Consider the following 25941-nt stretch of genomic DNA (forward strand, 5'->3'; position numbering starts at 1 on the left):
GTCATACTTTGTGCTGTTTTTCCAGCTATTATTCAATATACAGTATTTTTTGAAACCACACTTACTAATCCTAGGATTCATCTAAGGCAAGATCATTACTATTTACTATTTCTTCTGTATGCATGGCTATAGCTGCTTGTTTCAGAAGGGTAAGTGGGAAATTTCTGTTGTTATGCTTGGCACTGCTTGTACTATACTGCATTATCTCCTGTTGATTTCAATTATTTCAATAAACTCATAATTTAAATCTTGTAAACAACTGTGTGTATGTGGTTGGAAAAATGAAAAAAATGTCCACATTAAAATCAGAAGCAACCACCAATGACTGAAAAATTGAAATATCTTACAGAAGTTATCATTTCAAGTGCAATAATAATCACCCATCAAGAACATTAACAAGATTTGAAGAACAAGGTTTAACATCATTTGAAATTAGATGGATATCTTCAAAGGAGAATCAGGTAGTACAATAATATGGCTTTAAACTAGGATGGCTTTTACTTTCAATGGGCTGGTAGAATGATCTAGTTTAGGGGTCTCCAGCCTTGGCCACCTTAAGATTTGTGGACTTCAACTCCCAGTATTCCTCAGCTGGTAATTCTAGGAGTTGAAGTATACAAGTCTTAAAGTTGCCAAGGTTGGACATCCCTAATCTAGTCACTCTGACATTCTCTCAGTTCAAGAGCATTGGAGGGAAAAATACAATATGCAGAAAAAAGTGCCAAAGGAAGCCAATTTTTGCTCATGAAGCAAAAACAAAGTAACACACATACCCAAATAGTTTTTATATCTCTATGCTTTAAAAGAATATTAAGAAGAGGATTTGGGATTTCAACTTGATCAGGCAGCTTAGAATTCTGTATAAAAGTCGATGTAGCAGCTGTGGTAACTAGGGACTCTTACAGATCCTCAGTGATTAATTACTGAGAACTCAAGCCAATTTCGTGAGATGCAGAAAGTGTTGATCTCAGCTGTCAATACTAAGAAGAGCATTTTTCTAATTGTAAAAAATATAGGCAGTGATACTCTTTTATTCTAAATCATTATTTTGAGGGGGGGCACCAGACATGTTAAACAAATCTGTTATAGGTGTATATACTGTAGGGTCCAAATGTACATAAAATAGGAACAACATGAATCATTTGGAAATCTTCCATGGAATAAGATAGTTCTTCTAGATGTGGTTACATGATTATCCAGCAGTAGGGTCATATCCAAGGATCTAAACAAGTCCAAACTGAATAGAAACAGTAAACCTTAGTTAAGTACTAGACTCTTGCTCTGGAATCTCTCTTTAAATTTTTGTCAAGGTACCAGAATCATCTTGCTATATAGGCACAACAATCAATCCTTCATATTTTTGGGGGGGAAAACAAATTGGGAGAGTTTTAAAGATATATGAGTTATTTGTGTTAGCTGGTTGAAGGTAAAATCAACTTTTAAATGTTTGGTTTGCAAAATATATGTGAAAAACAAAACAAGAAACAAATAATGAAAAACCATTTTAATTTGCACAGATTTAGGCCAGGCTGGCAATGCAAAATTCCCAACAGAGTCGACGTACTACTGTATTTAGGAAAAAAAACCATATTTTTATTGTTTTGATCAAGTCTAAATGGAGAGATAAACCCATTACCCCAGAGGTCACAAGAGAGGGCAATGAGTGAGTTGATTATTTAGCTGACCTGATGCTAAGCATGAGGAGTGAACTTCCACATGCAAAGCTTGTCTCAGAAAACATGGTACTCAATTCATTCAAAAAGATCCTTGTTTTATTCTTGTTTTTTCTTTAAAAAATGTTCAACTTGATATTTTTATTTAAAGGAAGGATTTTAAAAAAATAGGGGAACAATGCCTTTCTTATTGTGATCATCAGATTGGACATTTCTTTCACTTTGCAGCTTCATATTTTTTTGGAGCATAATAGAAACGCAAATAGATGGGGCACTTTAGAGGGCCACTAGCTCAACGGTGGGATTCAAATATGTGAATGACCAGTTCTCTGTGTGGATGCTGCTTCCGGAAGTCCATTCTGGGCCTGGGCAATAAAAAATTAGCTACCGGTTCTGCCAAACTGGTGTGAACTGGCTGAATCTCACCACTGCACTAGCTGCTTTTCTGGTGTTTCTGTACAAAGACAAGGTATTCTTGAACATCCTCGGGAGAACCGGCAATGAAAGGGACTCTCTGATGAATAGACTCTGGCTTTACATCCAACACCGCCTCTGTGCCTGTGGTAGCTATTCCTCCAGCCTGTTCAATGATAAAAGCGATGGGGTTGCATTCGTACAAGAGCCGCAGCTAGAATAGAAGTGGAAAACCAATTAGTCTCTTTTGTTGAAACTATTTAAGAAGCAGTTGAAGAATTTATATCTAATCACAACAGTTTTGCAACTTATAAACACTCATATCAACTGTCAGTTTTGAAGACCTTGCATTGCTGTTTTTTTTTAAATCGCAACACTAATAAATACAATGCAGTGCAAATTAATTTTCCAATTCATTTCAATAGGAACACGAATTGTATTTTCTGCAGCAAAGAGTAAGCATGATCAGGAAGAACAATAGTTTTGTAACAGTCCTACATGCAGAAAGTCCAGATCTAATCCTACTATTCCCTGGTAATAAATTCTACCTAAGATTTTGGGGAGGAAGGCAATCCAGATGTGCTGCCCTGCTTGTGGGAGGCTTGTGCGGCGACATTGGCAGCAGGCGGAGGCAGAGGCATGGGGGGGGAGGCAAGCAATCCTGATGTGCTGCCCACTCCATCTCACTGTCTCGCACCTTGCCCGCGGCTGCGCTGGGATTGCCTGCCTCCTCCGTGCCTCTTCCTCTGCCTGCTGCCGGTGCCGCCTGCAAGCCTCCTACAAGCTTCCTGTGAGCCAGGCAGCCATGCAGGATGTCCAGATCGCCTGCCTCCCCCTGCCTCTGCCTTTGTGCTCGAACTTACCTGCATACTGCGCCAAGGGGCCAGCAGGCTGCGACTACTGCCGGACACCATCGGCCCTTGCACGCTCGCCACTTCTTGTGCTAGCCACGCCCATCCCCCCAGGCTTATTTTTGGGGTAGGGCTTATATTAGGCCCACCCCAAAAAATTAGGCTAGGGCTTATTTTCAGGGTGTGTCTTATTTCCAGGGAAACACGGTAGTTCAACCATTGTATACTTGGATTTTTTTCACTAGGTAGCTTTCAAAATGACCTGTAAACCTGCACAACACTAATTTATAGTTTAAAATGTTCCAGGACTAACTAAGAAAACCTATTAATGAACATGTTAGAAAACAAATTATTTCTTCTGCTTTTTAAAATCAACTTTTACTCTCTCCAGAGAATTTCACATTATTATCACCTTCTACAGTAACTAAAAATGAGAAATCCTGAATTCATGAGGACCTTGTCAAGGTTTAGAAAATTGCAGCAGCAGACTCAAAGACTGGTTGAAGCCACAAGCCAAATGCCATTATTTAAACAATGAAGACATATAGTTTTCATATTAGTCTTTGCTGGTGGTGCTATGATTAATTTTCTAATAACTGTGCAAAGTAATCCTAAACACATTTACTCACATATATAGCATATTGTGATACATTGCTTTTTTCCCCAAATAATAAGTGTTGCTGGGAATTGGGCAGCATATACATTTACTAAATAATAATATGCATTTTTATTATATACCTATTCTTAATTTTTACTGCATTCATGGGTTCCTTGTGATTCCTTGTGTCAATTGATTCTCTAATTCTAAATCCTGATTTTCCAAGGAACAAAAATGTCCTCCTTTTTCATTAAAATTGTACTTTCTTATAATAAGTCAATTTAAATTAAAAGCCTACCTTTCCTTTGGGACTTTTCTGGTTAGCTGGATATAAAAATATCCCACCATACACCAGGGTACGGTGAACATCAGCCACCATGGAGCCTACGTATCTGGCCCCATAAGGAGATATTCCTTCCTGTAAAGCAGAAATACAGATTATATCAGAATGGAGTTGTTCATACTCATTGCCTAGTGCAAACCCGAACCTAATCTGAGGCATAATTCAGAGGGAAGAAAAACAATGAAATACCTAGTCTGTAATTCCAGTAATCCTGTATCCGTGGAATTCTGGACAGAGAAATAAGTTTCATATCAATCCAATTTTTTGGCTGGCAGAAATCCAAATGTGGCAAAATATCATACCCTAATACGGTGGTGGCGAACCTATGGCACGGGTGCCAGAGGCGGCACTCAGAGTCCTCTCTGTGGGCACACGCGCCATGCCCTGGAGATGGCAACTGTCCCTCTTCAACCAGCCGCCTGCTAATTTGCCAAGGTCCCACATGGCTGAATGCATCCTGGCATGGCTGGTTTCCCTCCCGCCCATCCTGTCCCTCCTGGCCTCACATGCTCTCCTTTTCTCAGGCACGACGCACTGCATCACCTCCTCTGCTGTTGGCCAACCATCCATCTTGGAGGCTGCTTCTTTGAACTGCTGGTGATGGCCTGTGGAGCCACAGAGTACACTTGTCGAGGGGCTGGCAGGCTGTGGCTACTGACGGACACCATTGGCCCCCATGTGCTCGCTGGCCTCTATGTGCAGGGGCCAATGGTGTCAGGCAGCAGCTGCCCCAGCCCTTGCCTTGCCCCATGGCAATAGCACCCCCACTCTGCCTCACCTCACCCCACAGGATGAGTCTCCTGCCCACCTGCCAGAGACCTCCTGGAACTCCCCGAACCCTGCCCACCCCCATAGGTGTCCCCATGAGCAACATTGAGGTGACCACACCCACCTTGGCCACACCCACCAAATCTTCCATGACCACCACAGCCACAGCCACCCAGTGGGCCACGCCCACCTGGCACCCAGCAATAAATAATTTAATTTAATTTAATTTAATTTATTGAGATTTTTATACCGCCCTTCTCCCAAAGGGACTCAGGGCGGTTCACAGGGCATAAATATAAACACCAATACAAACATTAAAAAATAATTAAATTAATGCCCAAGTTAAAACCAGAATACTAAAACAAACCAATAAAAAACCCAAGTATCCCCATCAGGCCAGACCCGCTAGTTCAAATAAATGGGTCTTCAACCCGCGACGGAAGGATCGGAGGTCTGATGCCATCCGGAGCTCGACCGGCAGTTGATTCCATAACGCCGGAGCACCCACAGAGAAGGCCCTCCCCCTGGGGGCCACCAGTCGACATTCCTTGACAGGAGGCACCCTGAGGAGGCCCTCTCTGTGGGCGCGCACAGGGCGGAGGGGAGTCGACGCCGGCAGCAGGTGGTCCTCGAGGTATCGCGGACCCATGCCATGTAGGGACTTAAAGATCATAACCAAAACCTTGAACCTTACCCGGAAGACAACTGGCAACCAATGCAGCTCACGGAGCAAAGGTGTAACATGGGAGTACCGGGAAACTCCCAAGACAACTCTCGCGGCCACATTCTGTACCAGTTGGAGCCTCCGAGTAGTCTTCAAGGGAAGTCCCATGTAGAGAGCGTTACAGTAGTCTAGGCGAGAGGTCACGAGCGCATGAGTGACCGTACACAAGGCCTCCCGATCCAGATAGGGCCGCAACTGGCGCACCAGGCGAACCTGGGCAAAAGCCCCCCTAGTCACGGCCACTATGTGATCCTCCAAAGTGAGTCATGAATCTAGGAGGACTCCCAAGTTGCGAGCCCTATCCACAGGGGGTAAAAGCTCACCCCCCATAGAAAGAGGTGGAACATCCCAGGTGTCTCGGGAAGCCGGAATGTACAGCCACTCAGTCTTGTCAGGGTTGAGTTGAAGTCTGTTCCTCCCCATCCAGACCCGAACCGCCTCCAGGCAACGGGACATCACAGCGAGGGCATCACTGGGGTGGTTTGGGGTCGAAATAAAAAGTTGGGTATCATCAGCATATTGATGATACCCAACTCCAAAACCACGAATGATCTCACCCAGCGGCTTCATATAGATGTTGAACAGGAGAGGCGAGAGGACCGACCCCTGAGGAACTCCACAAGCGAGAGTCCTAGGGGTCGACCTCTGCCCCCCTGCCAACACCGACTGCGAGCGTCCCAGGAGATAGGAGGAGAACCACTGAAAAACCGTGCCTCCCACTCCCAATCCCCTGAGACGCTGCAGCAGGATACCATGGTCGATGGTATCAAAAGCCGCCGAGAGGTCTAATAGGACTAGGACAGAGGAATACCCCCTATCCCGAGCCCTCCAGAGATCATTCACCAGAGCGACCAATGCCGTCTCCGTGCTGTGCCCGGGCCTGAAACCCGATTGGTAAGGGTCCAGATAATCCGCTTCATCCAGGACCAGAGGGAGCTGATGCGCCACCACACTCTCAACAACCTTCGCAAGAAAGCGAAGGTTGGAGACTGGACGGAAGTTGTTCAATACAGCTGGGTCCAAGGCAGGCTTCTTGAGGAGAGGTCTCACCACCGCCTCCTTCAAGACGGTGGGGAAATAACCCTCACTCAAAGAAGCAGATATAACCGCCTGGAGCCAGCCTCGTGTCCTCTCCCTAGCTGCGTAAACCAGCCAAGAAGGGCACGGGTCCAATAAGCATGTGGTGGAACTCAGCTTCCCCATAATCCTGTCCACTTCATCAGGGGTCACAGAATCGAACTCCTCCCAGATAACATTGACAAGACCGCCCGTGTCCTGATCGTCAGACTCTGCCCAGCTGGAGTCCAAACCGGTCCGAATCCGAGCGATTTTATCCGACAGATGTTGACCAAACTCCTCGGCACGACCCTGCAAGGGATCCTCCCTCACCTCCTGATTAAGAAGGGAGCGAGTCACCCTAAACAAGGCGGCCGGGCGATTGTCTGCGGACGCGATGAGGGTGGAGAAGTAATTACACCTCGCCTCCCTCATCGCAGCGAGATAAGACCTAATGTAGGTTCTTAACCGCAATCGGTCGGGTTCAGATCGGCTGGACCTCCAGCAGCTCTCTAGGCCCCGTTTCCGCCGCTTCATCTCCCGGAGCTCCGCGGAGAACCATGGAGCTCGCTGGGATCTGCGCTGGGTCAGGGGCCGCAAGGGTACAACCCGGTCGAGTGCCTCAGTGGCTGCCCTTTCCCAGGCTTCCACTAAGGCATCTGCCGAGCTGTGAGCAATGGAGGCAGGTGGAGACCCCAGCGCCGCTTGGAATCTCTCAGGATCCATTAGGCGTCTGGGGCGGTACCATCTAGTTGGCTCCGTACCTCCACGGCGAGGGGTGGCAAAATGGAAGACCAGCCGCAGGAGGTGATGATCGGTCCATGACAGGGGCATAGTAAGTGGAAAGCCCCCACCAAGATCATCCAACCATCGTCCAGATAAGAAAATCAGGTCAAGGGTGTGGCCTCCCTCATGAGTTGGCTCAGAAATTACCTGCGTCAGGTCCATGGCCGTCATGGAAGCCATGAACTCCCGAGCAAGCTCAGATGAACCTCCCAGGGATGGTAGGTTGACGTCTCCCAAAACTATAAGTTTGGGGAACTCAACCACCAACCCTGAGAGGACATCGAGCAGCTCGGGCAGGGCTGCCGCTACGCGACTAGGCGAAATGTACACGAGCAGCAAGCCCAACTGCGCCCCAGAGCCAAATCTCATAAAGAGAGACTCACACCCGACTATCTGAGGAACGGTGGTCTCCCGCGGACATAAGGTCTCCCTAACGATCACCGCCACTCCCCCACCCCTACCCTGAGCTCGAGGCTGGTGTAGCACCCGGAAGCCTGGTGGGCAAAGATCAACCAAAGGGACCCCACCCTCTGGGCCCAACCAAGTCTCCGTGATGCAAGCCAGGTCCGCATGCTCACCCTCAACTAAATCCCTAATAAGGGGAGCTTTGTTGACCACGGACCTGGCGTTCAGGTACACCAGCCGGAGCTCAGGAGGCTGCACATCCTCGCTCCCGGAACCTCGGGAAAGAAGCAGAGGGTCGGAGCGCCCCACCGCTTGCAAATAGCGGAGACGGCGCTCCCGGTAACGATATGGCCCCCTGTCTATCCGCCTGCTGCCATTCCCCGTCGTGGGAATTGGTAATCCCACGACCCGCTCATGAGCCCCGGAGACAACGACCCCTCGTTCTCCCCCCGCGCGGTCAGACCCAAGTCTGGCCTGAACTATGGTTGATTGGCCGCCCCCCAAAGCCAAACAACCCCTATCACCCACCCCCCTCCCCAACCCCGTAAAATTTTTTGATAAAAACAAAATCAGGGGCCTCTTGTTACATTTATGTTGACGGCCCCTACCCCTGCCCAGCCATAAGTGGGTTTTCGGTTGCAGTTTGGGCACTTGGTCTCTAAAAGGTTTGCCACCACTGCCCTAATATCTCTGACCCAGTGCAATATTATATCCCTGGCAAAACAGACTATATAGTATTAAATGTTTTCAAGCCCTGAGAAAGAGTGCAGAGAAGAACAACAAAGACTGGAGGTTAAAACATATAAGGAACGGTTGCTGGAATTGGGTATGTCTAGTCTAATGAAGAGAAGGATGAGGGGTGACATGATGGCAGTGTTCCAATGTCTCAGGGGCTGCCACAAAGAAGAGGGAATCAAGCTATTCTCCAAAGCATCTGAAGGCAGGACAAGAAGCAAAGGATGAAAACTAACCAAACAGAGAAGCAACCTAGAACTAAGGAGAAATTTCCTGAGAGTTAGAGCAATTAATCAGTGGAACAACCTGCCTCCAGAAGCTGTAAATACTCCAACACTGGAAGTTTTTAAGAAGAGACTGGACAGTCATTTGTCTGAAATGGTATAGGGTTTCCTGCTTGAGCAGGGGGTTGAAATAGATGAACTCCAATGTCCCTTCCAACTTCTTCTTCTTCATCATCATCATCATCATCATTATTGTTGTTGTTGTTGTCGTTGTCATTATTATGCATTAAATTATTGCACTTATGGATCCCGTGGATTTATTTAAGTTAGAATGAGATAGAGAGTGGACAAGAGTACAAATAGGGAAGTGCTGCTCTATTGCCCTTCTGAATTTCCACTGCAATTTTCCGTTCCTATTTTGTTACATTCCAAGCCACTTTCACCACTCCAAGTGAACAACTCATAGATTTCCCTTTCACATTACAAAAGAAACAGATAATGATTGATGGTTTGGAATGATTCATTTTTCCTTTCCAGGAATAGCTTGGACACTTGGAAAGATAGAATTCTACCATTTGAGATTGCCTAAATGCTCTAGAGACTAAAGGCCTGGAGACTAAAACATACAAAGAATGGCTGTAGGACTTGGGTTTGGCTAATCTAAAGAAAAGAAGAAATAGGGGAGACATGATAGCAGTATTCCAGTATTTGAGGGGCTGCCACAAAGACGAGGGCATCAAATTATTCTCCAAAGCACCAGAGGGAAGGACAAGAAACAATGGTTGGAAGCTGACCAAAGAGAGAAGCAACCTGGAATTAAGGAGAAACTTCCTGAGGGTGAGGACAATTGACCAGTGGAACAGCTTTTGCTTTCAGAAATCGTGGGTGCTGCATCACTGGAGGTTTTTAAGTCACTTGTCTGAGATGGTGTAGGTTCTCCTGCTTGAGCAGGGGCTGGACTAGAAGACCTCCAATATCCCTTTCAGCTTCTATTCTATTCTATTCTATTCTATTCTATTCTATTCTATTCTATTCTATTCTATTCTATTCTATTCTATTCTATTCTATTCTATTCTCTCAAACAAAAGTCAAAATTTATAGACAGAACCTGAGTTCTGAGTAAGCCAGTTGGTTCCATTCCGGTCTGCTCATTTTTAAAGAGCAACTCCTCATCATGCAGACATTTCAGAGTATTATATTAATTTTCATTTATGCTTTGTAGTCTTGCACCTGTATTCAAGGAAGTTCCCACCACATCATTCAAAACAGATGATTCTACAATGTGTGGAAAAACAGAGATATATTTCATCTCCTTTTCCATCTTCACATACAGTATATGCCCAAACAAATTTTAAACCCCATTCCATGCCCCCAAAGAAGCAACATAGCAACACTCAATCTCATATAACCCAATACGGGTAGTCCTCAACTTACAACAATTCATTCAGTGACCGTTTAAAGTTACAAAGGCACTGAAAAAAGTGACTTATGACAGTTTTTCACACTTATGACCGTTGCAGCATCCCCAGACTCACGTAAACAAAATTCAGATTCTTGGCAACTGACTCATAGTTATGACGGATGCAGTGTCCTGAGTTCATGTGATCCCCTTTTGCAACTTCCTGATAAGCAAAGTCAACAGGGAAGCCAGATTCACTTAACAACTGTGTCACTAACTTAATAACTGGAGCAATTCATTTAACAACTGTGGCAAGAAAGGTTGTAAAATGGGGCAAAATTCACTTAACAAACTTTTCACTTAGCAACAGAAATGTTGGGCTCAATTGTGCTCATAAGTTGAGGACTACCTGTATTAGCAACAATCAATCTCATATGTAACACAATTATCATTCAAGCCACCTGTTGAAAATGGCCTTAAGTGTTTGGGATGGGAACTAGGATCTACTGGGGGAAAAAGTCAATTTCTTCTATAATATCAGCAAAGATCATTTTTATGTCTTGCGGTTTCTTTCAGCAAGTGGAATAAAAGTGATATCTTTTTTTTCCTCCAAAAAGATGGTTTGAAAATCAATTCAACAGACAGCTTTCAAAGTTATTCCTTGATTCAATTGTATTTCTTTAAAATAACGTGATAGCTTTGGCTTCAAATCAGTGGCTTAAGCTTAAGTTTCCTTTTCCTTTAAACAATTTTACACAAGAAAGATGCAGCAAGCAACCCATGGAGCAATTTGCATGGGTGGGACTTTCAAAAGCTATAAAATATCTAGGGCTGGCGCAGGAATTCTGGGAGTTGTCCACAGGTTGTAAAGTTGCCATAATTGCCGTAAAGTCTGATTTAGGTCAGGGGTCTGCAACCTTGACAACTTTAAGACTTGTGGACTTCAGCTCCCAGAATTCCACAGCCAGCTATCTGGCTGATCTAGGGGGAGAATTCAGTTCTCCCTTCTTAAGAACTTAATAGCAATGTTTATCTGATCATTACAGTTGACAGTGATGTAAGAAGTACAGCGAAGTTGAAGATTATAGAGTAAATAAGATCGTAATCTCATTTCCTACCAATCTTTCTACAATCATACTTACAACACAATGGTGGCAAAAGCTACCTACATGCTTTTTATCCAATGCACAGTGAGTTTTGTGGAGAGATAACACTGCAATTCTACTGGTTAATACCCTAAAGAACAAGTACAGTGGTTTTAGCTAATCTACACAAAGATTACATGCCCATTGTTTTCTACCCTAGATAGCTAATCACCTTATCAGAGAAGAAAAATACAGCATATTCTTACACAAAATCAGCCTTCTATGACTTTTTTCAGCCTTCTCTCTATTCCACGCCTCAAAATTCTCATCAATGGCCATCGCTGACTGGAATTTTTGGGTGTTGATTCTACAATCATGGGTGCAAAGGCTGAGAAAGAATGAACTAAGGGATGCCAGTCACAGAGAGATCATTTAAGTACCTATCCAAAAAAATCCAATGAAACAAACCACAACCAACTGCAATACGCTATTTAATCAACACTATGATTAGGATCACAGCCCTCTTTGCAGTGACTGTCTAAGATTTACAGATCTGTCTGTTCAATTTTGTAAAAAAAAATATAAAAATATTGTACAGTTGTGTAAAAGAAAGTAAGTAAACCAGATGATTCAGTCTAAATTGGAGTCGCTGTGGAAAAGGCACAATAAGGTTAAGTCCCTGTCTGTTTCTCTTTCCCCACTGCCCTGGTTTCAGTCAAATATATGTATATGTGAAAATGTGAAATAATGTCATCCTGAACTACAGTAAACTGAACAAAGTCAAACCTGCTGGTTTCATGGAATTCCTGCCCATGAACTGCACTAAATATACAGGTGATTATGAAACAGGTATAAACAAAGGCAAAGTCACCAAAATCCAGATACTTTATAATACAGTGAAATCATTTCCTGGTTTTTGTTTCTGATTCTTTTGTGATAAATTTCACAAGCAAAATTCAAGTTTATAGGTCAAGTTCTGAATCAGACAAATATGCCTGGCCAACTAAAGCCACAGGAAAAAAATACATTTTTCTGAAGGTTTCTTATTTGGCTGAAAAATGAATCATGAGGTGAGTTGCTCTTGCAGTTGAGAGAAGCACACAAAAACCATCTGCTGCTGATTTAAACCATGTATATCTTTGTAAGATTAATTTTGCAATAGTGGTGAATATCTGTAGCTCGGGTATAGGATGAGGGTGAAGGTTCGTCCTCCGAACTTGTGGATTGATTTCTGAACATTTCATTATTAGGCGAGGTAACATCTTCAGTGGAGTTTAGGGGGCCCACTAAACTTGGCTGAAGATATTACCTAGCCTGGTAACGAAAAATTTGGAAACCAACCCACAAGCTCAGAGAACAAGCCTTCACCTTCAAGACTAATTTTATTTCAGTCTATTAAAGTCACTTGGAAAAGTACTAAGGAAGGAAACTTAAACCTTAAAAACACAATTACAGAAGTATGGTTCAGAATCCAAATTTACCATATTATACAGCATCCTATTCATGAATTTGGAATAGGAAACATCAAAGGATTGGTTCCCATGTAGGGTAAATAAATCCATCTACATATTACTGTCTTTGTGTTCTTTCTCTAAAGCAGGTTAAAAAGTAAAGGTAAAGGTTCCCCCGCACATGTGTGCTAGTCATTTCCGACTCTAGGGGCCGGTGCTCATCTCTGTTTCAAAGCCGAAGAGCCAGCGCTTGTCCAAGGACGTCTCCGTGGTCATGTGGCCAGCATGACTAGACGCCAAAGGCGCACGGAACGCTGTTACCTTCCCACCGGAGTGGTCCCTATTTTTCTACTTGCATTTTTACGTGCTTTCGAACTGCTAGGTTGTCAGAAGCTAGAACAACCTAATGTCCCAGGGCACACGCAGTCCTTAAACTCCCTTTTTTCTATTTTTTTCCCTCTGGCCTTAGTAGGCTTTTCTAATTACCTAGCAAAAGTATTTTTGGTTATTTTGAAATGGGAAACAGGTACCTATTGTGGAAGCCATAAAATGAGATTCAATCCATTTATAAAACAAATGGTCTACTATTTAGACAACACCTTTTCTCCTTGAATGCATTAATGCAACTGTAATGAAAATTCTCGGTGAGAGATATGAAGCTAAACTATATTAAATATGTATACACCAAATACTACTAGTTGTGATTAATAGCAGACAAATGATAAATTACCTCAGGAAATTTTTTCTTTTGTAAATACTCAGTCACAGCAGGATCAAAATACTTTGCATAACCTTCATTAAGACTATAGATTTTTCCTTTCTTCTTGATTTTCACATCTTTTTCCACCAAAATGAATTCACCAAGAGCCTACAAACAGAAGAAATAAATAAAGGAGCTTATTCATATACTATTAATTCACACACCATCTTAATGAATTATTACTGTAAAAATTTCCCATTCCTTCAAGCAATCAGGCAAAACTCAATTTTATCCACTTTTAAAGGAATAAAAATAATTGAACTTAGTGATAATCAATTCTAAGAAATCTCTGCAGTTTTAATTGTCTTTGCATAGAGTCATAAGCATCTTAGAGATTTTGTGAATAGATTTCAGGTCTGCACCGTCTACTTTGTTCTATAGTGGAAGACCCTGTATAGTCCATCAGCTGGTGCCCAGGATTTAAAATAGTAGGATGGACCATTAAACTAAGAATTAAGGATAAGGATATCCAAAGGCACATTCATTACAAAAAAACCAGTTTGGGGATTCTCCTTCTCTAAGCATTATTTTTCAATAATGTAATAAATGGGAGGAAAGGCTTTTGAAGTTTTGATAATTCTGGGATTTAGAAACCTTTACCAATCTTCTGAGGAGAAGATTGGTAACCAGAAGCTGACCAATACATCTCAGTCTACGTTTTGACTTCTCCTGATAATATATTCCAACAGTGATATAAAAAAAGACAGGGATCACCACTAGAAATGAAAGCGACTAAAGCAGTGCAGACTCAAGCTAAAATTTCAGACTAGTCAGTAAAGTTTTTTTTACGTCAAGTTAAAACTAATGTGCTTCCAGTTTAGCATCAGCAGGAAACACTATTCTAGTGAGAGTTCTGTTGTTGTTTTTTCTCCTAGCAAAATTGTGAGCAAATTAGAAAATAATTCAGTTTTTGCGCAATCTGCTTAACAATTAAAATCTGGCCACATTTTTATGTGGCAGATAATAAAGCAGCTTTCACTTCCTAAATCACCAGTTCAGTGTTCCCTTGCTTGATGAAATATGTTTGAAACCTTTTATCAGCTGCTATTACCACATAATGTTTCTCAAACTCTTTTTAATGGCAGCTAATGTTGTTCGCTCATTTGACGAAACTCCTCTTGGTTTCACTGCTTTGAAAGCTAAGGTAGCATGCAGTCACTTTTCTGTTCTGACTTTGGAGAAGCCTTGTAAAAAAACATATCAGCTGTTCTGTAGTTTTTGAGGACCAGACCCAGAAATGTATTTCATGACTCATCCAAATGATTTGTACATGCAAATTCATAAGCAATCATTTTGCCACCATGGCAATATAATGATGTTATACTGCCAAAAACCAGTTCAGGAAGCTTTGCTCCCATTCAGAATGGCCTATATATCAGGGCTTCCCAACCCCCGGTCTGTGTACCTGCACCAGGCCACAGCATGTCAGAAACTGGGCCGCACAAACAAGCAAACCACCATCTGTGGGATGCAGACAGCACGTGAAATCATGCCCCCTCCAGTCCATGGAAAAAACATTCTCCACAGAACTGGTCCCTGGTGCCCAAAAGGTTGTGGGGGCACTGCTCTATATTATAAACACCTTATCTCTCCACCACCACAGTTCTGTAGGTTTCCCTATGGGATATGAAACAGCAACCAAAGCATACTTCTGCTTAGTATTTGTATCATACCGGATCCAACATAAAGCAGTCCACTCCTTGCCCTGTTGAAAGGGCAACCAGCGTTGCACTGCCATATAGAGCATAGCCTGCAGCGACAATGTTGCGTCCAGGTTGTAAGGCGTCTTTTTCAGAAGGCTCATCTTCAGAGGTCTAAAAGGGGAAAAAATGCAGTATAAGCACTGTCCATATAATTTGCTATTTCGAAATTTAATTTGGAGGAAAGAAACTTAAAATGTATGGATAGGACTTTCTCTTAATGATTGGAACTACAGTATGTCTGATATACTGAGACTTGAAGAGGCTTTTACAGTAAATATAATAGAACTACAAATACTGCCAAATTACAAATAAGAACATTAACAGTAAAGATATACCAGCTGTAGGTTTAGTCATAAACTGAAGTAACTTGCCCATGTTAATAATCAATCTTCAATATCAGGAATCATCAAATGAAACACTGAGTACTTTAGCATTGTCTCTTTACGTATTCCAAATGTCACTGTGAGACTCAATGCCTGTGTTAAGTCTATTTGCAAATGGCTAATAATAAGCTCACGTTTAATAACAGCTAGCCATCAATGGAAAATGTCCTCTGAAACAAATCTTTTTAGGTCAAAGGTGCACACTCTGTGAGTTCAAACCTTATTGGGGCTTGATAGGAATATACTGAAATTTTCTCTGGCAATTTAAGATTGGTTTCATAACAAAGTGCAGGTTATAATATGCACAGATTGCCAGAAACCACACTCAATCTGGAACAATTTCAGACATTCAGAACAGCCTGAAGAACACAACTGCAAAAGGTTAAAGAGTATGTGATGCTAGATGGTTATTTAATCATTATTCCAGATAATTAGTGCAAAAGGCTTAGCAAATCAGGACTCTGCCCTAAATTGATCAGATAACTTTTAGGTATAATCTGATCTTTTACTAGAAATGCTGGGCTATATCTCTCTACCAAAGGATTGGAACATATTCCTGGGATTTGATGTTAAACTATATAATATGTGCAATATCACATATATTGCCTTCTAGGTTTTTTTCTTTTCCCTAATGTATGGATAAGGGAAGAGCAATCTGGTTTTAATATACACAGGATGGAGCATCCTAAAGTGTTCCACAGCAGAGCCTGTTTCCCATGTTAGTATTGCTTGTTTCAACGCCAATCAATAATCTATAGGCAAACTGTACATTATATCATTATTTCATTTATCCTGACCCACTCAGAGGTTGAGATGCTCAAATGACAGCAGTCAGAAGACTGACGATCCATCCAACAAGATCCATATACAAATCAATAGATCCAGATCAAGTTCCAGGGAGGATTACAACAAGGATTACAACTGTTTGTCACTTTACAGCTCATAGTTCAACACACTCCAATCAATTATTAATAAACTACAGCCCATGCTGGTCACATCAGGACACACAATTAAGACAAAGTAATATCAAAGCCAGTTGGGTGTAGTGGTTAAGGCAGGGGTGTCAAACTCAATTTCATTGAGGGCCGCATCAGCATTGTAGTTGCCCTCGGGGGGCCGGGTGGGTATGGCCTGGGTGGGCGCGGCCTACTGGGTGGGTGTGGCTGGAGCGCGTATGGCCTACTGGGTGGGCGTGGCCAGCTCTACATAATTGGCATCAAAGGTGCCTATGGGGCCCTGGGCAGTAGTGGGACAGATCTGGGGGTCTCTGGGCAGAAGGAGGGTCCCTGGGCCAGGGCCAAGGCAGCGGGGGCCATTCCCTCACTGTTTCCAGGATGGCTTCAGGGGCCACACGAAACCACTTCGCGGGCCGGATCCGGCCCCCGGGCCTTGTGTTTGACATGTCTGGGTTAAGGCATCAGGCTAGAGAGAAGGAGTTTTAGTCAGCTGGGTGAGTTTGAGCCAATCACTCTCAGCCTTAGGAAACAGGCAATAACGAACTACTTCCGAAATCTTAGGAAGAAAACTGTGGGAAATGTCCAGGCAGTAATTACGAACCAATACAGACTCAGAGGCATGCACATGCATAGACAATCAGAACACTTCAATTTCTTGGGACACTCCATTACAGATCTCAAAGAGTCTTTTTTTTGGGGGGGGGGGGAACTTTACTAGCACATTTAAGTGAGAAGCTCCTGAAGCGACATACAACAAAACACTTTAGGCCACCTTGGAAGGTGCCAACCAAAAATGGATTTTTACTTCCAATACTTTGCAACCATTAATTGATGAGGTATTTATAATCTCTTTCATATGCAATTTGCATCTATAGAATTACTTTGACGATCACAGGTGCCTTTTGCAGACACTGGCGGTCCTCAACTTACAGTCACAACTGAGCCCAAAATACCTGCTGCTAATCTGACACAGTTGCTCCATTTCACAAACTTTCTTGCCACAGTTGTTAAGTGAATCACCGCAGTTAAGTTAGTAACAAGGCTGTTAAGTGAATCTGGCTTCCCCATTGACTTGGCTTGTCAGAAGTTCGCAAAAGGGATCACGTGACCCTGGGACGATATGCATCAGTTGCTGCAACGGTCATAAGTGTGAAAAATGGTCATGTCACTTTTTTCAGTGCTGTTGTAACTTCAAACAGTCACTAACTGAACTGCTGTAAGTCAAGGAATACCTGTATTATTTAAAAGCAAGAAAACATGGAAGAACCTGACTGCCATTTCAAGTTTGTTACTTTAGCTGTCTTGGGGGTCACAGAGTATAATTGATTGAAGAAATGTGGCTCAGCGGTGAGAATATAAGATGTCTTATATAAAGAAGATAAGAGGATCAACCACCATAACTCCAGTTCACCTCTCTGCCTGAGAATGTGAGGAACTAATGCCAGCAACACCAGATTTTATAGGGTTGGTTGAACGTATATTAGATCCAGAGTTGTTTCCTAGACTTGTTTCACCAAGGAGTTCTTCAACCTGGTATCGCACAAATTCAACAACTTTGACGACTATCAGTTTGAGGGAAAATTCCGTAAAGTGAATGTTTTTTTCTGGCAATCTATAAATGGCATTAATAAAATGCGATTTTACAAGATATTTGTTCTGCATTTTTTGGATATTACTATTGACTATTCCACTTCTTTTCAGCTGCTTACCTTCTTATAAATTGCAAATATTGTTCCTATTGAGGCTAAACAGTCTATATTGGAAGAGCCATCTAGTGGATCAAAGCACACCACATATTTACCCTGAAAGAGGAGAAACAAAAGCAGTCTTAAAACAGATATTAGCAGATACATTATTCATTCACAGTTTAGTAAAAGCTAATTTAGAAAGTTAGAAGTTCTGAGAAATCTGCTTTACGCAGAAGAACAGTCCAAAAGTGCATTTTTACATCAGAGGGATGATGAAAAGTAGACTATTATATGGTACAATACCAGCTGCCTGCAATCGGTATTGTACTACTTTTATATAGTACAACTTGTACTGTAACACGGAGAGAGAGAGAGAGAGAGAGAGAGAGAGAGAGAGAGAGAGAGAGAGAGAGAGAGAGAGAACAAGAAAATGTGATAGGGAAATAAAACAGTTCTTGTCTGGCTGTTTCTGGTAAATTGCCAGAAGCTAAAGATATTTTTTTTTCCTGCAGTTCTTCAACTGCGGTATCAAATATTATTTCAGGAAGCTTGGCGGCTTCCTGATCCAATTTTTCAGGGAAACTGGGAACTGCAATAGGGTATCAATGAAATCAAGCACCTGACTTTCACCAGAGAGATTATGTACAGTAAGTACTGGTAATGCAAAGCCAACCTTGGATACAAGGTAATGTATTTATTTCTCTCCATGGTTCATTTTGGAAATTATGTCAGGTACCTTTCAAGGCTGAACTAGAATCTCAGGGAAGAGATTCCATGTTTTCATTTATATTTATTGAGAACTTTCATGTAAGATATGTGAAAAGACAAACCAAAAGAAACGAACAACCCCCCCCAAAAAAACCAGAAAAATGCAAGAAAAGGAAACTAAAATTAAAAAAATAAAAATTACTTCTGACCTTATTTTGAACATTCTTATTCACCTCCACATTTAATCCACATCTTTTTAAATCTTCAATTCATAAATCAATAAATTCATTTTTTTCTTCTTTTGACAAAAAGTCTGAGACTTCATATTTTCAAATCTCCTGCTCCCCTTCCAAGTGAATTGTGCACAAAATATGTGCAAAAGTATATGTAACTGTCAGATAGGAAAATCTATCCTGCCCAGGGTGGGCGTGGGGGGTGGGGTTTTTAACCAGTTCTCATTCAATTAATGGAAAACTATTTTATTTCTCTACGTCTTTCCAAGTAAAATAATAGTTCACTGCTTATTTGCTGGTAGAACGTGGTGTGCATTTAATTGTAGGGTGGCCCAGTGCAAGTATCCTGCCTATCACAGTACAAAATAAGGCTCAGGCATTTCCTTACACGTACCTAAATCCTGCATTCTTTGTTATTCTGTGTCATCACAATGTCATTTTCCCTAGTCAACAAGAGAGGCAACCTCCAACTATCCTTAGCTATTCTGTTATTAAAGGAATGTTTATCCTTAGGGACTGTCACCAAGAAGAATAGGGTGGACCTACTCTCCAAAGCACCTGAGGGCAGGACAAGAAGTAACTGTGTGGAAGATCATTAAAGAAAGACCTAAGAAAAAATTTCCTGACAGTGAGAATAGTTAATCGGCGGAATAGCTTGCTTTCAGAAGTTGTGGGTGCTCCAACACTGGAGGTTTTCAAGAAGAGACTGGACAGCCATGTGTCTGGAAGAGTATAGGACATCTTGTTTGAGCAGGTGGCTAGGCTAGAAGTCCTCTAAGGTTTCTTCTGACCCTATTATGTTCTATGTTCTTATCTTGACATGGTTTTTTGTCATGGATTCAATCTGGCATGCTTCACTGATCATCCAGTTGCAGATATGGACAGGTGACTCCAAGAGATTGGGATCAGCTCAGATCATATTGGCAATTTAGCTTTGGGTTAGCAACCCCAGGCTCACCCCCGATGTTTGGATGCTGTCCTACATTTTAGTTCGATATGGATATGAGAAAGTTTTTCTTTCAGACTAACTTCTCCTTCAGCTTAAGCAGTTCAGTCTTAATTCAGTTTTGGAAGCTTGGGAGCAGTGTTATCTGTTGCATGTTGCATGAAGCAACATTCAGTTCTGGAACTGTAGATTGTCAACTCTGCCCCCAGACATTTTCAGCTTCAGAGCAGTCTAACATTTTTCTTTGGAGGCCCTTGGAAAAATCTATTTTTTCCTACCACGATTCAATTGCGCCCCCTGCTGCTAAATGAGGGATCACTCTCTTCCCCCTTAATTAGACCACATACTGACCCTCTTTTCTTTTGGAGTGATTATTGCTTCTTTATTCTCCTCAGAGACCAGGACGCAAGTGCTGTACGAGGACTGGAGCATGTTGATAACCAGAGAATTGGACAACACATCCAGTTTTTTCTGCTCATCCCCAGTCACGTTCATGCTTCCTGCTATTCCATACCTATGGAGGGAAAAACCCCACAAGGTTATTACTAACATGAAAAAGAGCGAAGTTAAGAAAAGCAAATGGATGTTCTTCATATTTTTATTTATTTATTTATTTATTTTATTTAATTTAATTTTTATACCGCCCTATTTCCGAAGGACTCAGGGCGGTTTACAGGGCAACATAAAATACAATATAAAAATACTATAAAATTAAAATAGATTAAATTAATTAAGCCCAACAATTAAAACAATATTAAAAGCTAAAACCCCTTCAGTCCAGGTCTGATAGATCAAAAAATAGGTTTTCAGGTCCCGGCGAAATGAACGCAGATTGGGGGTGGTCCGAAGTTCCACAGGTAAATCATTCCAAAGGGCAGGCACGCTCACAGAGAATGCCCTCCCCCTGGGGATCACCCGCCGGCACTCCTTAACCGCCGGCACCCTGAGAAGGTCCTCTGTGTGAGAGCACACAGGACGATGGGAAGTTGATGCCGGCAACAGGTGTTCCCTTAGATAATCCGGACCCAAGCCATTTAGAGCACCTTGAATCTCACCTTGAATAGAGCACCTTGAATCTCACCTGGAGGGCAACCGGAAGCCAATGCAGCTCACGGAGAAGAGGTGTTACACGGGAGTATCGGGAAACTCCCATAACAACTCGCGCGGCTGCATTCTGCACCAGTTGAAGCCTCCACGTGGTCCTCAAGGGCAGCCCCATGTAGAGAGCGTTGCAGTAGTCTAGCCAGGAGGCCACGAGCACATGGGTGACTGTGCGTAGGGCATCTCGGTCCAGATAGGGCCGCAACTGGCGCACCAGATGAAGCTGGGCAAAAGCCCCCCTGGTCATGGCTCCTATATGGTCTTCGAAATTGAGCCATGAATCCAAGAGGACGCCCAAGTTGTGAGCCCTATCAATGGGGGGTAACACCTCACCCCCCATCGTTAGTGATGGAACAACCTGGTTAACCCAAGATGCCGGTATGCACAGCTACTCAGTCTTGGCAGGATTTAGATGAAGCCTGTTTCTCCCCATCCAAAACCGGACCGCCTCCAGGCAATGGGACATCCCGTCGAGTGCATCACTGGGTTGGTTCAGGGTGGAAAGAAAAAGTTGGGTATCATCAGCGTACTGATGATACCCCACCCCGAAACCATGAATGAGCTCGCCCAGCGGTTTCATGTAGATGTTGAACAGGAGGGGAGAGAGGACCGACCCCTGAGGGACTCCACAAACGAGAGATCTCGGGGCGGACCTCTGCCCTCCTGTCAGTGGCATAGCGTGGATTGTCAGCACCCGGGGCAAGGCAAGTAATTTGCGCCCCCTAACCCGTGGATTTTAGCACTCGAGTCTCTTCCACTAGATTAGTTAAAGAAACCCTTACCCCCTAAGCACATGTATTGTTTGTTATGAAAATACTGATGTAATTAAAGTAAAATGCATCTAATGCGCCCCCCCCAGATGTTGTGCCTGGTGCGGCCGGCCCCCCCTGCACCCCCCACGCTACGCCACTGCCTCCCGTCAACACCGACTGCGAGCGGGCCAGGAGGTAGGAGGAGAACCACCACAAAACAGTGCCTCCCACTCCCAACCCCCTGAGATGCCGCAGTAGGATACCATGGTCGATGGTATCGAAAGCCGCTGAGAGATCTAAAAGGACTAGGACAGAGGAACATCCCCTGTCCCGAGCCCGCCAAAGATCATTCACCAGTGCGACCAATGCCGTCTCCGTGCTGTACCCGCGCCTGAAACCTGATTGGTACAGGTCAAGATAATCAGTTTCCTCCAGGAACAGAGGAAGCTGATGCACCACCACACTCTCAACAACCTTCGCCAAAAAGCGGAGGTTGGAGACCGGACGGTAGTTATTTAAAACAGCCGGGTCCAGGGCAGGCTTCTTGAGGAGGGGTCTCACCATCGCCTCCTTCAAGGCAGCAGGGAAGATACCCTCCTTCAAAGAAGCAGATATTACTGCCTGGAACCAGCCTCGTGTCTCCTCCCGAGCCGCATAAACCAGCCAGGAGGGGCACAGGTCCAGTAAGCAAGTGGTGGAGCTCAACCTTCTCATGATCCTGTCCACGTTATCGGGGGAAACAGGATCGAACTCAGTCCAGATAACATGCTCAAGACCGCTTGATTCCTCCATGCTTGACTTTGCCCAGTCAGATTCAAACCGGTCCGGATCTGAGCGATTTTGTCCACCAGATGATGACTAAACTCCTCAGCCCGTCCCTGTAAGGGATCCTCCCTCATCTCCCGATTAAGGAGAGAGCGAGTCACCCTAAACAGGGCGGCTGGGCGATTATCTGCGGACGCAAAGTAATTAGACTTTGCCGTCCTCATTGCAGCGAGATAAGACCTTGTAAAGGCTCTTAGTCGCAATCGGTCAGATTCAGACCGGGTGGATCTCCAACCGCTCTCTAGACCCCCGTCTCCGACGCTTCATCTCCCGGAGCTCCACAGAAAACCATGGGGCCCAACAGGATCTGTGCCTGGTCTGGGGTCGCAAGGGTACAACACGGTCGAGTGCCTCGGTGGCTGCCCTTTCCCAGGCATCCACCAAGGCATCGACCGGGCTGTGAGTGAGGGAGCTAGGTAAAGACCCAAGCACCATCTGGAACTGTTCTGGGTCCATTAGGCGCCTGGGACGGAACCACCTGGTCGGTTCCACAGCCCAGCGGCGGGGGGTGGCACAGCGGAAGACCAGCCGCAAGAGATAATGATCGGACCATGACAGGGGGACAATAGTTGGCAAGCCCCCTCCCAGATCATCCAACCATTGACCAGATAGAAAAATCAGGTCAAGAGTGTGACCCGCCCCATGAGTCGGGCCCTGAATTATTTGGGTCAGGTCCATGGCCGTCATGGAAGCCATGAACTCCTGAGCTAACTCTGATGACTCTCCCAGGGAAGGCAGGTTGAAGTCGCCCAGAACTATAAGTCTGGGAAACTCCACCGTCAACCCTGAGAGGGTGTCAAGCAGCTCAGGCAGGGCCATTGCTACACAGCTGGGCACCAGGTATGTTAGCAAAAGGCCCAACTGAGCCCAAGGGCCACATCTCATGATGTGGATTGTACCTCTCACAGTCTTTTTCCATTGGCCATGTAGAAGGACCATACTGATGGCCTTTTGCAAGCACTGAGGATGTGGATGTGCTCCCAGGCATTTCCAGAGGTTAATTGGAGACCAAGGATAATATTCAGTTTATTGAATCTTTTTACCACAGCAATCATGAAATAAGGCATATATAGGAGGAATGTGCTTTAAAGTGTTGCAAACCACTTCCTTAATATATGAGTCTGCCTTTGTATCCTCCATGTTTTATTTAGCACAATCTTATTGACATCTTCAGTGTTAAATGTCCAGAACTGATTCTGTAAAATACCAATCATTGTAATACTGTGATAGGGTCCGTTTCCATGGTCAACTCTGCTGGAAGGCACTAAATGGATCCAGGATGAAATGAGAGAGAATTTTGATCAGCTCTGTGAGCCCCTTTCTATTTCAGCCAAGTTTCTCCTCTGCCCCATCATCCTGTCAGCTGGTCTATTTTTTCCACGCAAGTTTATCCATCTTCTAGAAGACTGGCAGACCTGAATTCAGAAATAGCCTCTTTGCACTGACAACTTGTCCCTTGGGCAACATGAAAGGTGACTAAGGTCTGTAATCTAGGTACCATTTATTCTTGTCTAGTCGCATTCCATCATATGTTAAAGAAGAGAAATGAAGCCAGGGCACTCCATGAAATGCTGCCCTTCAATTGTCACAAGAAATTGTAGCTACACTACAAGACTCAGTAATAAGGCAGAATAAAGCTTCATGATCAGAGCAGCAGAATTTAGCGAGTTATTTAACCAATGTTTGTACTGCCTCAATCATACATCTCTGGATGGTTCACAACATGCAAGCTCAGTAGAATAATAAATACAATAAAATAATACATAATAACAACTAACATTATATGTTTCTACTGATTCAATGCACATTAATGAGCTTATGAGGAAATATCTCTCTGTCTCTGTCTCTCTCTGTCTCTCTGTCTCTCTGTCTCTCTCTCCACTTAATTACATCCCTTTGCAAGCAGTGAAAGGATAACTGCAGTTCCTCTCTAATAGAAAAGGCTTAAGATCTTCGGAACCAAATATAGCCCTTCCCCATGACCAATCCTAGTCCTTTTTCCATTTTCTGGATAGCATTTCTGACTTTTATAAGAGTCAATCTCAAAGGCTGGCATGGGAACAAAAGGGTTTCTGCTATTTGATTTCTTCCTTCAAGGCCAAAGCCCTCTTTGTAACCTTATAAGAAAAAAAAATCAAGAAAATCAGTTGCCCTGAGTCATTGGGCTAGGAAGCACAAGATTGCATTTTGGCAACTTATTCTCTGATTAACTCATTCATGTTCATATGAAATTATAAAAATATGCCATCAGGTTTCTGGAAGACAATCGAGATTTGGCAATGACATCAAACCTGTTAATTTGCCACTTGGCACAATTCTGAATCCTTCTCTGAATGCATTTCCTATCACATTAGAAACAGGTTAGCTGGCCTGATCATTACGCTGACATGCTTATGGACCATTTTGTTTGAACCTCTCAGTCACAGAAATAGCACAGAGGCAAATCCGATTATTCCTGGGTTAACATTACTGTTTGGTTTGCTGAATTATATTACTAATATTAAAATGAATGCATACTACATGCTAGTACATTATCAGTCTACAGCTCAGATCCTGGTATTAGGTTTTGCTATCTTCTGAAACCTTTGTTCTCTCCTTGAAATTATAATATTAATGGAGCAGAGGTACCCGAATTTGATCAAAATCTGTTTATATCAAACCAAAATCAATAGTGAGTTTAGAGAGGCTTCTATAACTCAGCATACGTTAGCCATCATAGCTGTTTTTCTTTCATTGCAGCCACGGTGAACTCTTATCTCAATGATTTTGTTCAATGTATTATACGAAATAGACCTCCTTCCCCAGATCTCATCCGAGACATTCTAATACAGATCCACATCTCCCTTTCTCTATGCTACTCACATATGTGCAAGACCTGCTTTTCGGACTGCTGATGAGATGGCCTTGATGGCAGTGAGCGTTGAGTTCAAAAGCTGGGTCAGTTCTCCTGTTGCCCCTTTCACCCGTCGTCCTTTCTCCATGACATATCGGTTCAGGGTTATCATATCTGTTTCAAAGGGGCTTTGATCCGACATGTTGGCTGGAAAGCTGGACCGGTTTTCTTGGTTAGAATCTATTAGTTTTTCTCTTCCCCTCCTGATTCCTGCTGTTTGCCGGTAGTTTTATTTTTAAGGAGAAGCAGCTGGTGGCACACCAAGCATGGATTAGTAAAAGATTCCTGAACCCATGTGACCTGAATGCTCAAAATAGACCTGCTGCACAATTCCTCTGGATCTTCAAAGCAGCAAGAATGCAATGTCTACCCAGCTGAACAAATTACCCTTTTGAAGTAAATGCACAATTAACTAGAGGTAACTAATTGTGATTGCACTGAACATGGCATAAAGATAAAATTAATGAATGGCTCTAAATCC

At 43.3% G+C, this 25941-nt stretch overlaps 1 protein-coding gene across 1 annotated transcript; it reads right to left on the bottom strand.

Annotated features, from left to right (window-relative positions):
• Positions 1–1517: 1517 nt before the first annotated feature.
• LOC310636637 (fructose-1,6-bisphosphatase isozyme 2) lies at positions 1518–25677 on the bottom strand. Its single transcript, XM_083356613.1, has 7 exons — positions 25430–25677; positions 20241–20403; positions 18024–18116; positions 14946–15086; positions 13243–13380; positions 3835–3954; positions 1518–2301 (listed from the first exon to the last, which is right to left on the bottom strand). The coding sequence occupies exons 1-7, from the start codon at positions 25600–25602 to the stop codon at positions 2107–2109; spliced, it is 1023 nt and encodes a 340-aa protein (XP_083212739.1). The 5' UTR covers positions 25603–25677; the 3' UTR covers positions 1518–2106.
• Between the last annotated feature and the right edge of the window lie 264 nt (positions 25678–25941).

This window comes from Vipera ursinii, assembly GCF_947247035.1.
Source record: "Vipera ursinii genome assembly, chromosome: 2".
Taxonomy (NCBI): Eukaryota; Metazoa; Chordata; class Lepidosauria; order Squamata; family Viperidae; genus Vipera; species Vipera ursinii.